Source organism: Mytilus edulis, chromosome 1 (assembly GCF_963676685.1).
Source record: "Mytilus edulis chromosome 1, xbMytEdul2.2, whole genome shotgun sequence".
Classification (NCBI taxonomy): domain Eukaryota; kingdom Metazoa; phylum Mollusca; class Bivalvia; order Mytilida; family Mytilidae; genus Mytilus; species Mytilus edulis.
The window spans coordinates 66,233,368-66,246,674 of record NC_092344.1 but is presented as its reverse complement, the minus strand read 5'-3'; the positions used below and the strand labels follow the sequence as shown (position 1 = coordinate 66,246,674).

The 13,307-nt window shown below is 29.6% G+C and overlaps 1 protein-coding gene across 9 annotated transcripts in view; it reads right to left on the bottom strand.

Moving 5' to 3' along the window:
* Positions 1-12,147, bottom strand: part of LOC139487380 (uncharacterized) — a 38,407-nt gene extending 26,260 nt beyond the window's left edge. For 2 of the 9 annotated variants that reach the window (XM_071272161.1, XM_071272163.1), the window contains exons 1-6: positions 12,082-12,146; positions 9,950-10,383; positions 8,675-8,707; positions 7,402-7,452; positions 3,112-3,352; positions 1,121-1,269 (exon numbers count right to left, since the gene is read on the bottom strand). In XM_071272161.1, the coding sequence (XP_071128262.1) occupies positions 1,121-1,269; positions 3,112-3,352; positions 7,402-7,452; positions 8,675-8,707; positions 9,950-10,328 (853 nt within the window). In that variant the 5' untranslated portion in view covers positions 10,329-10,383; positions 12,082-12,146. Of the gene's footprint in view, positions 1-1,120; positions 1,270-3,111; positions 3,353-4,666; positions 4,706-7,401; positions 7,453-8,674; positions 8,708-9,949; positions 10,384-12,081 lie in introns of all 9 variants that reach the window. The other 7 variants (XR_011655823.1, XM_071272207.1, XM_071272162.1 and 4 more) reach the window with 6 other exon arrangements.
* Positions 12,148-13,307: the final 1,160 nt, after the last annotated feature.

Genomic DNA, 13,307 nt, shown 5'->3' with positions numbered 1-13,307 from the left:
GTCATAATATTAGACAGTGAAAAGGAAAAATTATGAAAATAAAAAGAAAAATAAGTGAGATAATTTGGTTATAAATTACATGCAGAAATCTTTTTAATAATGTATAATTTTACATTTGAAGATATTAAGATATTTGGTCATCATATTTGTTTTCTTTCTGCATAATGCAAAAAAAAAAATGAAAATATCTATCATAAAAATAAATTTTCTGAGTTATCCCCCTTAAAACATCAAAGTCAAATTTATAAAATATGAAAAGCATTTCTGTATTTATAAAAAAAAAAGAGGTACATTGTATAACCATGGCCATATGATAAAATAATCAAAATGGAATGTTTGTACCAAAGGTTGTGGTACATTACAATACTATTTTTATACATTAAATATTTGTTTTAATTTGTCTGAAGGGGTTTCCATCTGACTAACATAAATTATTTTTTAATTAGTTAAAGAAATACAACAAATGGTAGTTTTTAACGACCTTGACTGGCTATACAGCCCTTACACCATCAGCAATAATATTTTTTTAAATAAAATTAATAAATTCTGGTCCATGCATTAAAACCTCTATCTAAAATAATGTCAGTGCCCTCTATTAGCAAAATAGAATAAACTATTTGTTTGTAGCTGAAATAATTGTGATCATGCACTTTCTTGTGATCTGTGTGACATCTAACCTCACCATCAATAATAAGACTTAATATAAAGCATCATATTCATTTTAAAATTTATCAAATTTACTACAAAGGGGAGATAATCATAAGCTTTTGCATAGTGGATTCATTATTATTTGTAGAATACTCATTTTTTAGGGTGTTGTGGTGAATACTGAATTATATTGATAAAATATTCCATATAATTACAATTTACTTATTTCCTTAAAGCTTGTTGCAAAAATTAAACTAAGGAATCGTACATCCTGGCAGGGGAAAAAAAACTACACAAAAGTTGGAACCATGAAAATACATAAATCAACAGTATATAAAGAGTTGCCTTCTTAAATTGGTTTTCAATATTAAAAAATAAAAATGATATCCTTCAAAACTATGGTCACTATTTCTTATTCACGGAGAAATGTTATATCTTAGAAGTGATTGAAACCATATTAAGTGATATTTACCTGATCTATTGGAAGGCAATTTGATAGGTTTGTTAAGTCTATCATTTTTAGCTGTAGGTTTCAGTTTCTCCTTGATGTTCCACACACGCATTTCCAGGGTATGGTCAAATAACTTTAACAATACATCTTTATTTATATCAATAGTTTGACTGAAAAAAGCAAAAAAAAAGAACAGTGAATATGTGAAGCCTCATTTCATCTTAAAATGGATGATACAACATTATTTCACTAATTTTTAGTTTGACCAAGGATTTATATATAATATAGTATATACAAGTCTAAATTGAAAACTACGTTCAAACCTATGATTGTGTTGGATAAAAACTGCAATTTTTATACATGTGCATGTAAAACAAATTTCCTTGTAAAAGGGTCTAAATACAGCACAAACAACATTTTCCAAAAGGCCAAAAAGGTGAAAAAGTATATTTAAACAAAACGCATTTGACTAACAGGTCGAACAACTGATGATCTTTAACCCTGCTGACTGCCATTGGCAATTACCAAATACAATTGATCACAAGATGTAACAAAATGGATCTTAATTTAAATTTAATACTAAACAGAAAAATATAAACTTGTGGCCAAGATGTTATGCCACAAACATAAGGTGTCAATATATATATATATGTATCTTACTATATCAATCTTTGGTTTGACACTTTTTTTTTAACATTGAAATTCTGCACAAATTAACAGTTGTTATTATGTCTGTACAAAAGTACAGAAGCAAATATTAAAGTGTTGGATGGCAGATCTTAGATAGCCTCTGTAACTGAATATTCTAAACTTTTCTAGCTGGGCTTTTGTTAATAAAACTTTACTCAGTACTGGGAGTACAAAACTTGAGCTTGAAATCCTGTGTTTTGATTGTTTTCCAATTCTGAGTATGAAAATCGTACTTGATAGTTTTATGGTTGTAAGGCTAGGACTAAAAGCAATTAAAAGCTTGACATATATTATAGCCCTAACCATATGTTTAACCCTAATTGTTTTATTAATGTCATTGGGTTCAATATCGCATCAATGTCTCCCAACACCACCTTTAATCAGAGTTAAGCAGTTCTTTTTTCTGCTAAATCAATTATATTCATAGCATACTCTGTAATGATTAGGTATAGTGTAAATAAGACACTTTCAGTAAGCTTAATTATCAAATGCTAACAAGTGAGAAATATTTTTTGGTTAACTGTCATAACAAATAAATACACAGATTCAAACTAAATTGAATTATGCTTTTAATCATTTTCTATGTTCAGTGGACCATGAAATTGGGGTCAAAACTATAATTTGGCATTAAAATTAGAAAGATCATATCATGGGGAACATGTGTATTAAGTTTCAAGTTGATTGGACTTCAGCTTCATCAAAAACTACCTCGACCAAAAACTTTAACCGGATGGACGAACGGAGGCACAGACCAGAAAACATAATGCCCCTCTACTATCGTAGGTGGGGCATAATTAATAGAAGATTTTTAATGTAGAAATTTATTCAACCAGTGACAGAACACAACACATTAATTCATGAATGTGTGTAGCCAAAGTTAATTATCAGTTATGTCCGATATCTAGTTTGATATTTTTTCGATATTTTCATTATTCGACAAGTTAATTTTATTCTTAATATTACATTTACAATGAGCTTTTTAATGGGAATAAAGTAGAAATTGCAAGGAACTAAATTTTTTTCTATGCATTAAAAATTTGCATTGATGCAAAGAAATTGACCACCTCTTGAGTGAGTCTTGACAACATTATTGTATATATGATATCAGAGGAGTGAAATTATTGATTTTTATTTCACTGGGAATTCATGGGTTTTAATTTCAATCAATGTTATAAATTTTAAAAAATTTGAATTATGTTTGCAATAAACTGACTAATTATAATTAAATAAAATGCATTAACCCACAGAATTACAGCATAGAGCATCCAAAATATCAACACCTACATTTACAATGTACAATATTTAAATTTAATGCCACCTACTGATGGGTCCATGCCACCCAAGTAAGGTCTCCTTCCTGCCAAGTTCTTTCATTTCTTGCAGCATCTGGATATTTGAAGAGTCTAAACAATGGTCCATACAATACCAGATCTGTAACCGTTGGCGATGTTCCAGGAAGTACAGAATACTCTGTATGGAAATAACCTTGCGGTTTGGAGACTTCAAAAGTTCGTTTCTTTTTCTTCATTAATTCTTTCAGATCTGGAACATCATCATCCTCAACTACAAAATTAATAAAAATAATTAATCATTGATTTTTTTTTTTTTTTTGACATCTAGGATAATCATTCAATGAAATATTATTAGTGACATTTATTTTGAACGGACATTCTAATTTGATAGAGGCATGAGGGCAATTTATAAGCAAGAGGGTCATGCACAACTATTCTTAAATCAATTATTTCAAAATTTTAAAAGTTTGCCGAAGATAAAGACAAAAACAGATGTTCTATTTTGAGTTTCAGTCTTATTAACTCTTACTTAACATTTTTTTTCATATCGAATAGAAATTACAGCAATAATATTAATACAATCCTATATGCTTTCCCTCCCACAAGTGATTTAACAAAAAACTTTTTTAGTTTTTTTCAAATTATAAATTAAAATGGCTTTTTGAAATTATTTGGTCTACCATCATGCAACAAATTAATAATTAATATAGTGCATTCACTTCAAAATTTATAGTGAGACTTTTTTTGGAGACAGAAATACATGTATTGTTTTACATTTGTCATTTCAGGGCCTTTTATGGCTGATTATGCAATATGAGTTTTGATCATTTTAAAAGCCGTACAGTGACCTAATAGTTGTTAACTTCTATGTCATTTTGTTTCTTCATTTTATCCCAATTATATATATCATATACACTGCTTTTTCTTTCATGAAAAAAGTAAAATAACAAAAAATGCACTCTTAGGAAAATTCAAAATAGAAATTACACAATCAAATCGGAATGTAAAAAGCTCAAATACACCAAACAAATGGATGACAACTGTCATATTCCTGACTTGGTACAGGCATTTTCTTATGAAGATAATGGTGGATTTAACCTGGTTTTACAGCTAGCTATATCTCTCAATTGTATGACAATTTTGAAAAATGATCCTAAATATTTTAAAAGCAAATCTTACAAAATTTAAATGTACACCAATTAAGGCCCCTTTTCCAAAAGAAAATGATGAAGATGTTTTAATACATTTCTGTAACACACACAGTTTTGTGATAATATATCATATACCGATATATCATTATTCTTTACTCTTTGTGAAATAATCATGACATGCAAAGTGACGTAGTACAAGTTATTTTACATACACAGTAAGACCTTACTCATGCAATATTTGCATAATCAGTATAAAATTACAAAGTATCTGACCATACATGCAGGAAAGGGATATCATACATATTTTGACCAATAAATAAACTTAGTATCATTTTTCTATCATCTTAATTATTAAGAAATATAATTCAAATGTGACATGCTCGACAACCTATAAGTGAAATAAATCTATATATATATCATGCATGAAATTGTACCCCATGAATCGTCTTCTGAACTTGAATATACATGTAAACCTAGAGAAAAAAATCATTTGTTAGTATTAGAGTGGTTTATGATACATTTATGAACAATGAACATGGTTAGAATTAAGAAATTTGAAAGACAACAAAAACTTTCAACAGAAGTTAAACACATTACCTGAGAAACTACCGCAGAAAAAAATCCACAAAGTTTTTTTTCTGCCGAAATATGCAAAACTATGTAACAAAACCAAGTCCCATGATCTTATACATTTTTTAAAACTTTCCCTGATGAAATTGAAGTCCGATATGAAACGTCCAATGTTATAACAACCCCAATCCAATAAATAAATGTAATTTGCATAACTTTGTGACAAGTTGTATCTTGTACTGTATAGATATGCAAAACACAGAATTTCCTGGGAAGAATCAATGAAAGTATAATAGAGAGAAACAAATCAATAGTCTATCAAATACTGTTAGAATAACGAGAATTTTATTTCACTTTTTATGGCAACTATCAGTGCTATATAACAAGTTTACAATTAATCTTAGAACCATGGATCAAACATTGTCACGGGATTGTCTGATCAATAAATATTAGATCATGTATGCAACTTAATAGACTTCTTCGTATTTTGGCAGGGTCTTTGCAATTTTTATGTAATGCAAAATTTGAACTATTGGAAGACACATTTAACTTTTGGCTACATGTATAGACATTTTAACTCTGTATCTTTTTAAAAATTGCTCTGACGAAACGGTTTGATTCAGAAAATTATCGTAGCTTTGCCTCTGTTTTGCCTTGAAAATTTTATTTCAACACCTCTTGATTGAAATAAAATCTTGATGTAATCAAAAAGGAATTTATCACTTAAGAGAAAACTATAACATGAGAGCATGAAGTATACTAGGAGATTTAACATTCTTACTTCTTTAGACCGATTCTAAATTTTGGCCTTTACCCACAACTCCTCTGAACACTAACACAACCAGGGTTATTTTGGCACTTAAAATATTTAAAGCTTAAGTTTGTTGTTCCCATAAATTATAGTCTGGATTTAAAAAAAAAATCATATTTAGCCCTAACTTACTTTTAAGATTAATGCCCGACATTTTTTGGTTATCACAATATAACTCATTGAAAAGTTAACATTATATGTTCTCCCCAACACAAAATCATCCTTATAATAATCAATAACAAAAGTCTGGTTTTTCAGTAATTGATGAAATTGAAACGAAAATGACAAATAAATATTGACTTTTAAGATAAGATTACCAATAAAAACAGATATACACCTATAATCTCTTGCACATATTAGTTCTTAACAAACAATTTGGATTAATTAACAATATTAAATAGTATTTTACATTTTCCCTGAGGAAAATATCTGCCAATTTTTCAATTTTTATTGAAAAAGCATACAAGATGAAAGTATGATTATAGCTGTATATTCCATGTTGGGACACTAATCAATAAACAAGTCAATAAACAAGTCTGTAATCTTTTAACAGCTTCTCCTCCAGGATTAATTAATAATTGGAATTGATTGATTTTACACAACCAATTAAAGATTTTCAATTAAGTCTAATAGTTTACACTTTTATCATGTCGAAGCCATTATCACCTGTTAAGTATATGGTTGCATGAAAGGTTTTTTTGGTGCTGTGGGCAGAGGAAGGGCTTCAACATAAAATGGCATGTTGACAATGATAATGGTGGTCTGTCATGAAAGTTAATAATTTGAGAATCCATTGTAAATTAATTGGTTTTTGAAAACAAAAACTAGGTGTTGAAATGTCATTATGGGAGACATGGCAAAATTGATTAAGTAATTGATGTAAACAGCATCACCACTTGGCTTTGTAATAAACTTGTTTAATATGTAATAATTGTATAACAGTCTGAGTCAAAGAAAAATAGTTACAAAAAGATTTAACACAGTAACACGCCAGTCTTTAAATTTAGTTACAAGCCTGTCGACCCAGACCAGTAAAATCATGGTTGGGCTAGTTAAATTTATCTAAAATGAGGAGTCAGTTGCCAGTTATACAATGTACCTTAAAAAAAGTGTTGTAGAGATCAAAAGTAAAACCTTAGTCCAGAGATCTGATAGAATGACTGAACATGGTAACAGACTGAATGAACACATTAGCAGAATGAATGAATACAGTATCAAATTGGCTAAACAAAAGAATAAGAAATACTCAACACAGCAACAGACTGACTAAACACAATTACAAACTGAATGGACACACCAACAGATTTACTGAACACAGTGCCAAACTGACTACAGATAGTTACAAACTGACTAAACACAGTAACAGGCTGACTAAACACAGTAGCTGAATGATTCAACATACAGTGAATGTAGTAATGGAATGATTAAACACAAAAACAAAACAAATAAACACAGTAATGGACTTACTAAACACAATCAAGGACTGAATAAACATAGTAACAGAATGATTTAACTTAGTAACATAATGACTAAACACAGCAGTGTTCTCCTCAAAGCCTTTATTAGCAGCATAGTAATTTCATGCTATATTTCTTGAATGTAATGCTATCTGACTTAATCTTCTTGTAGATTGCGTTATGGATGTTATGCTTTAAATTATAGAAACAAGGTGGTATTTAAAATTTCTCTGTTTATCAGGTCGATGATGTAGGAAATATCTGGGGAGAACACTGAACAGTAACAAAATGACTAAACACTGTCAAGGACTGAATAAACATAGTTACAGACCTCTTTTGATTGATTTTAGGCGGTATCTAGATGGCGTGTACACTGTATCTTCTTTTATTCAATATAAAAGAACATGAATACCAATTAAAAAAATATATAGGCTCTAACAATGTTCATTTCTCTATGAATAATTTCGTCCATACTAAAGTCAAAACCAAATAAAATAAAATGTCTGCATCTAATTTATTCAACCCTAAATGTTTAATATAAAAACAAATTGTAAACACAAAGATATGCCTCGACAAGACCTTATCACCAACTATATACACTGTTGATGCAGCCATAACCACCAGCATCCACAACGGAAACAGCATGCCTATGTCTCACTTCAGCAACTTTTGTTGCAGGCAAGACGATAATACAACAAAAATACACATTATTGATCATGAGTATTTTCCTAAAAAATTCCTTGAAACTATACATGTATGAAGACATAAATTATATATAAATGGTTTTGCATTTAGTGGAAAGGATATCTTTTAGGCTGTGTAATTCTAATAAGCAGAGAAGCACAATTCTAGATAAATAAATTTAATAATTAATATTAGTTTTACTCTCAAAAAATGAGAATATAAATAATTTGGCAACAGTTTCATTGAAACATATATACATTTTTTTTTAAATTTTACAACTAATTTAAAATATCTTTTAACTTTAAAGTACAACAGTAATTCATGCAGGAATAAAATTTAAACACAAACAAAAAAGTGTGCACTTTCAATGAAGTTTTCTGAAAAACTATTTTCAAATCTAAAAAAGTTACCACAAGATAATATAATATTTTCAAAATAAAATTATTAGTAAATTTTAAAAATGAGAGCTCTACAAGTATATAAATAGTTTGATAGTTTCATTTTAAGTTTTCCATTATATTAAATCTATAAACATTATTAAAATATAAAATTTCTATAAAAAAAATTATAAAGACAAAATAAAAAGATGTTCTACAAGTGCCAACTATAGGTACATCCAAGGTCATTGCTTAGTCACTAATTCTTTAGAAAATTGAGTTATCTCCCTTGTGATGAATTATGCCAATAACTTTAACAAAATAAATCAAATATTTTTCAATCAATTTAAAAACTAGTTGAATTATTAATTAAACTAAAAATTATGTTATTCTGTAAAATGTTCACATGAACAGAATGATAAATAATTGATTCAGAAATATTTTCTATATTAAAATTCAATCTTTTTTGTATTAATCTTATATCCAAAGAATTAGGAAAAGGATAATATGACCTAAATATAAAGGTGAATCGTAACCACCTACCACTCATAGCCAAAGATGCTGCATTCATATCATCTGAAACATTGTTATAATCATAGGTGTAGATGTACATCTTATACAAAAAATAAACCAGGACAGTATTGTATATTCAATAATGTTTGCAATTTTTTTATAATTGTTAAAATTGCAACGAAATATGTTTTGCAAAAAGAAAAAGAAGCATTTTATAAATTTTGATACATTTTTCGTATACTGCATTTCCTGGAGTCATTAAACATTTAGTGCATAAAATCACATAATGAATATGAGCCAAAATTTCTGAACTTACAGTAATGCTATTCAAATTTATTCAAACAGGACAGTTACTTATATAATTATATACATTGATGACGCTCAAGAATATAAAATTATATTGACACATTTTCACTGTTGTTAAGGTCAAAATGTTAACATGGAAGATTCATACACTTTACATGAGAAATACACATCAGCAATAATCTCACAGAAAATCTCAGTGCTACATGTACATGTAGTTGTTATGAAATTACAATTTACAAGGTGCTTCCAGTTGGAATAAAACCTTGTTAAACTAATTCCTGGATAATTTCTTATTACAGATAGAACAACAAATAAATCTAAACCATTAAACACTTGATAATTTCTGATTTTCTTGTCTTTTCTAATCCTTATCATATAATAAAAATTATTTTTTTTGAAATCCTAAATACATTTACATGTATAGAAAATTTCTGTAACCAAACCATAAACAGCTTTTTGTGGTCTCCTTGGCTTTACAGAAATCAAAAAATCAAAAGGGGAACTGCTTTATATAATTTTTTTTTTATATATTTTGCCCTTAAATTTTACAATTTATTGAAAACAACTTTTACAATGAACCTAAAAATTGAGGGTTCATTAAGTTTCCAGAAATCAAAAGATTTAAAGTGTTTGGTTATAATATTTTTTCTTCTGTTCAATTTTACAGATATCATCATAATAAATATTTTTATGCCCCACCTACGATAATAGAGGGGCATTATGTTTTCTGGTCTGTGCGTCCGTTCGTCCGTTCGTTCGTCCGTCCGTCCGTCTGTCCCGCTTCAGGTTAAAGTTTTTGGTCAAGGTAGTTTTTGATGAAGTTGAAGTCCAATCGACTTCAAACTTAGTATACATGTTCCCTATGATATGATCTTTTTAATTTTAATGCCAAATTAGAGGGTTTACCCCAATTTCACGGTCCACTGAACATAGAAAATGATAGTGCGAGTGGGGCATTCGTGTACTTGGGACACATTCTTGTTATTAAAATAAACTAACCTGTAGGTACTGCTACAGATACAGTAATTTTAAATGTGACACTATGTGTAACATCTTGGGCCACACCTTTCTTCCCTCGTCTCGTTTTACCAATTGATGTATTACTTGCGGTACTCTTAGGCCTATCAATACTTTCCGAACTTTTGGGTCGACTCTCTACAGATTTTCTTCCTGATGCAGGACTATCATTGTCCTTTCTACTTTGCCTGCTACCCGATCTTTCTGGTGTTTCATTCTGTTCATTTTCAGGACTTATTTTTCTTTCAATTTCAGGAGTTTTCCTTTCTTCCTCTTTCTCTGTTCTTATTTCATCTTCTTTGATCTTTGCCTCACTTTCACTCCTCGCTGAATCCTTTGCGGTGGATTCTTCCCCTTCCATTTTCTTTCACTTTACAATGTATGCTTTCTTGAATATTAAGTTCCCATTACTTCTTCTGAAAAACAGAATGTTGGTTAAATACATTGTACATTAAAAAAAGATCAACACCTTCCTCAAAAATGTTGTTTGAATGATAAAAAAGTATCCAAATTTGTACAAGAAATTGAGTAACTATATAGCTATTAGTAGGAAGTTTGTTTTGACTTGACGCTGAAACCATTCATGAAAATTCACAGAACTTTGTTGTACATTGAAATATTCTAATATACATGTAAGCTTAAATATTACTGCATTATTTTATTTTCTAAACTCTAAAACTTGAATAAGAATGCATTTGTATGAAGTACTATTCTGGTTAAGTACAGTTGCAAAAATGTACTATAAATACCAGTGCATTTTAGTATTATATAAATTTTATGTGATGTTAAAATGTTTTTTTTAATGAAAATATCTGATTTTCTTATAGATTGTGTAACAAGATGGTATTTCAAAATTCACTGTGTACCCATTAGAATCTTAATGTATATGAAATTTGTGGAGAGAACATTCCTTATTTTCAAATACTATCAATGAATTCTTAGGTTCATTCTTTTTTTGCATGCATTCTTTGACAAAAAAAGAACAATATTAGGGGGAAAAAATCCATATTGCAGAGTCAGAGATTCTTTATAGGTAAATTAAGATTAGTTGTGATCTATACATGTATTTGGAAAACTTTACCGGGTACATTACTTGTGCAAGGGTCCCTTAAAACAACAGTAAAATACAGCATTTTCTACTATTTAACAAATTACAAAGACATCTACATTTTGTAAATGTCTTTATTATAGTACATTTACAACAAAATTTATTTTCATACATGCATAGTTCATTTTCAAATTTTAGTGTGAAGAAAGAGAAATTTTATTCTTATCTCTTTTTTCAGTGGTGAAATCTGTTTCTGTAATGTTTGTAGGGGATAATATTTTGCTACCCTATTGATGTCATGCAACAATCACTTGTTTAGCACTGTGGCATCAGTGTCCGATGAAATCAAAGATTACCAGGGCCAGGGCATATAAAATATCTACATAAAAAAAAACAATCTTAAGTTTTTATAAAGGACAAGTTATGCCAGTTTTAAAGTCTTGACCCAGGGTAAATATTTGTAAACGTTGTCAATAAACAATCCATTTTTACTGCAACATAATAAATTTAATTGCCTGGTTGTGGCATAGGAAATGTTCTGGAAAGTCGTCTCTAATGTTTTTATTGAAATAGTCACATAGTCGCATAGTTTGTTAACGTTAACATGGTTATAATCCATAATCATAAAAAAACAAGTGCCTTTTTAAAGACTTGCCTATACCATTTCTGATCTCCAACAATTTTAATGCTTCAAAACAATATCATATTATTTGAATTTTGTTGTCATAAAAAGTTTGGAATATTTATCTACGGATGCCACATAAACAATTCTTTATTCACGGGTATGTATTGGTGTAAATTTCACGAATTCAATAATTATAGGTGGATTTTTTCAAATAAACACATATTTTATTATCAATCAATGAAAAAATTGACACACATGAATTATGATCTGACGACACAGGATGAAAAAAGAAAGTTTGAAAGTTGTTTTCGTCGTGTACATTGAAAAACTAAATGGACAGGAAAGAAAATCAAATTGAAAGAGGAGAGTGCGTTTTTGTTCAACTTTGTAGACTAATGTCAAATGCATCAGCTACTATGACGTATTGTTTAAAAACCTTACCAAATTTTACCCCCGAGAACTTTTGTTGCTACAACTGCTTGGCAACGATTGTCGGTTATGTCCCTTGGGTATTTCTAAAATTGGATCATGTCTCCGGTCATAGTCCCGATCGACTGCTACAGGTTTGTTCACCTGTGATTTCTATAATGATTTATCATTAATTATTAAATGATATGAGCAAATAAGCCCCAAGACGGATAAATCAGCATGTGCAATACTAAAAACGTTCCACTGTCGATATAAATCAAGATTTAATATTGCTCTTCGAACAGGGCCAATACGGAAAAAAACAGGGCCAATACAGAAAAAAGCGGGAAAAAAGCTGTATTAGCCCTAGGGCTAATACAGGACGTTCACTTCCGGTTTTCAATTTTCTTACGCCATTACTTAACTCTGGAAGTATCGTTATGCATAAAAACATTGGTATAATATTTTTTAAATTAAAGTCATAAAATAAACAGGTTAAATGATGTGCAATGTTTTGTAATGTCTTAAAGTTTTGAAACGAAAAAAACAGGGCCAATACAGAAAAAAGCGGGAAAAAAGCTGTATTGGCCCATGGGCTAATACAGGACGTTCACTTCCGGTTTTTAATTCTCTTATAATCATTTAATAAAAGTGTTATGAACTGGCTGTTTCTGTATTGGCACTGGTATAGATTCTCGGTCAGCTGTATTGGCCCTCGACCCTACGGGTCTCGAGGCCAATACAGCAAACCTTGAATCTATACCAGTGCCAATACAGAAACAGCCAGTTAATAACACTATAGTAATGACTTTTTATATATTTTTTTAACAGAATTCGTAGTGATCATATTAAACTTATCAAAAACTTCGAGTACCATAGATCACAAGCACTTGTTTTCTATCCATGACTCTGACAAGATCTTGTACACGTATATATATATCGCGCTGGACACGAGGCTAAGCGATTGGTGCTGTAGTGTATCAAAGGTGTGAGTTCGAATCCCGCTGAGGGACGGACAAAAAATTTTGTCAGTAGAAAATCTAACTCTAACACTGTTTGGTGTAATTTTCAGACTTATATAAATATTTGCATTAACCTTGTATCTATATCACTCTTAGATCCAGTGGACATGTATATTGTATGGTTTGTCACTTGTTTAGACTTGTTTGTATAATATACTTATTTCTAGTGACTGTATAATGAAATTAATCATGATCTCATATGATATATAAAAATTGTTGAGTTAGATTGCTGACAAA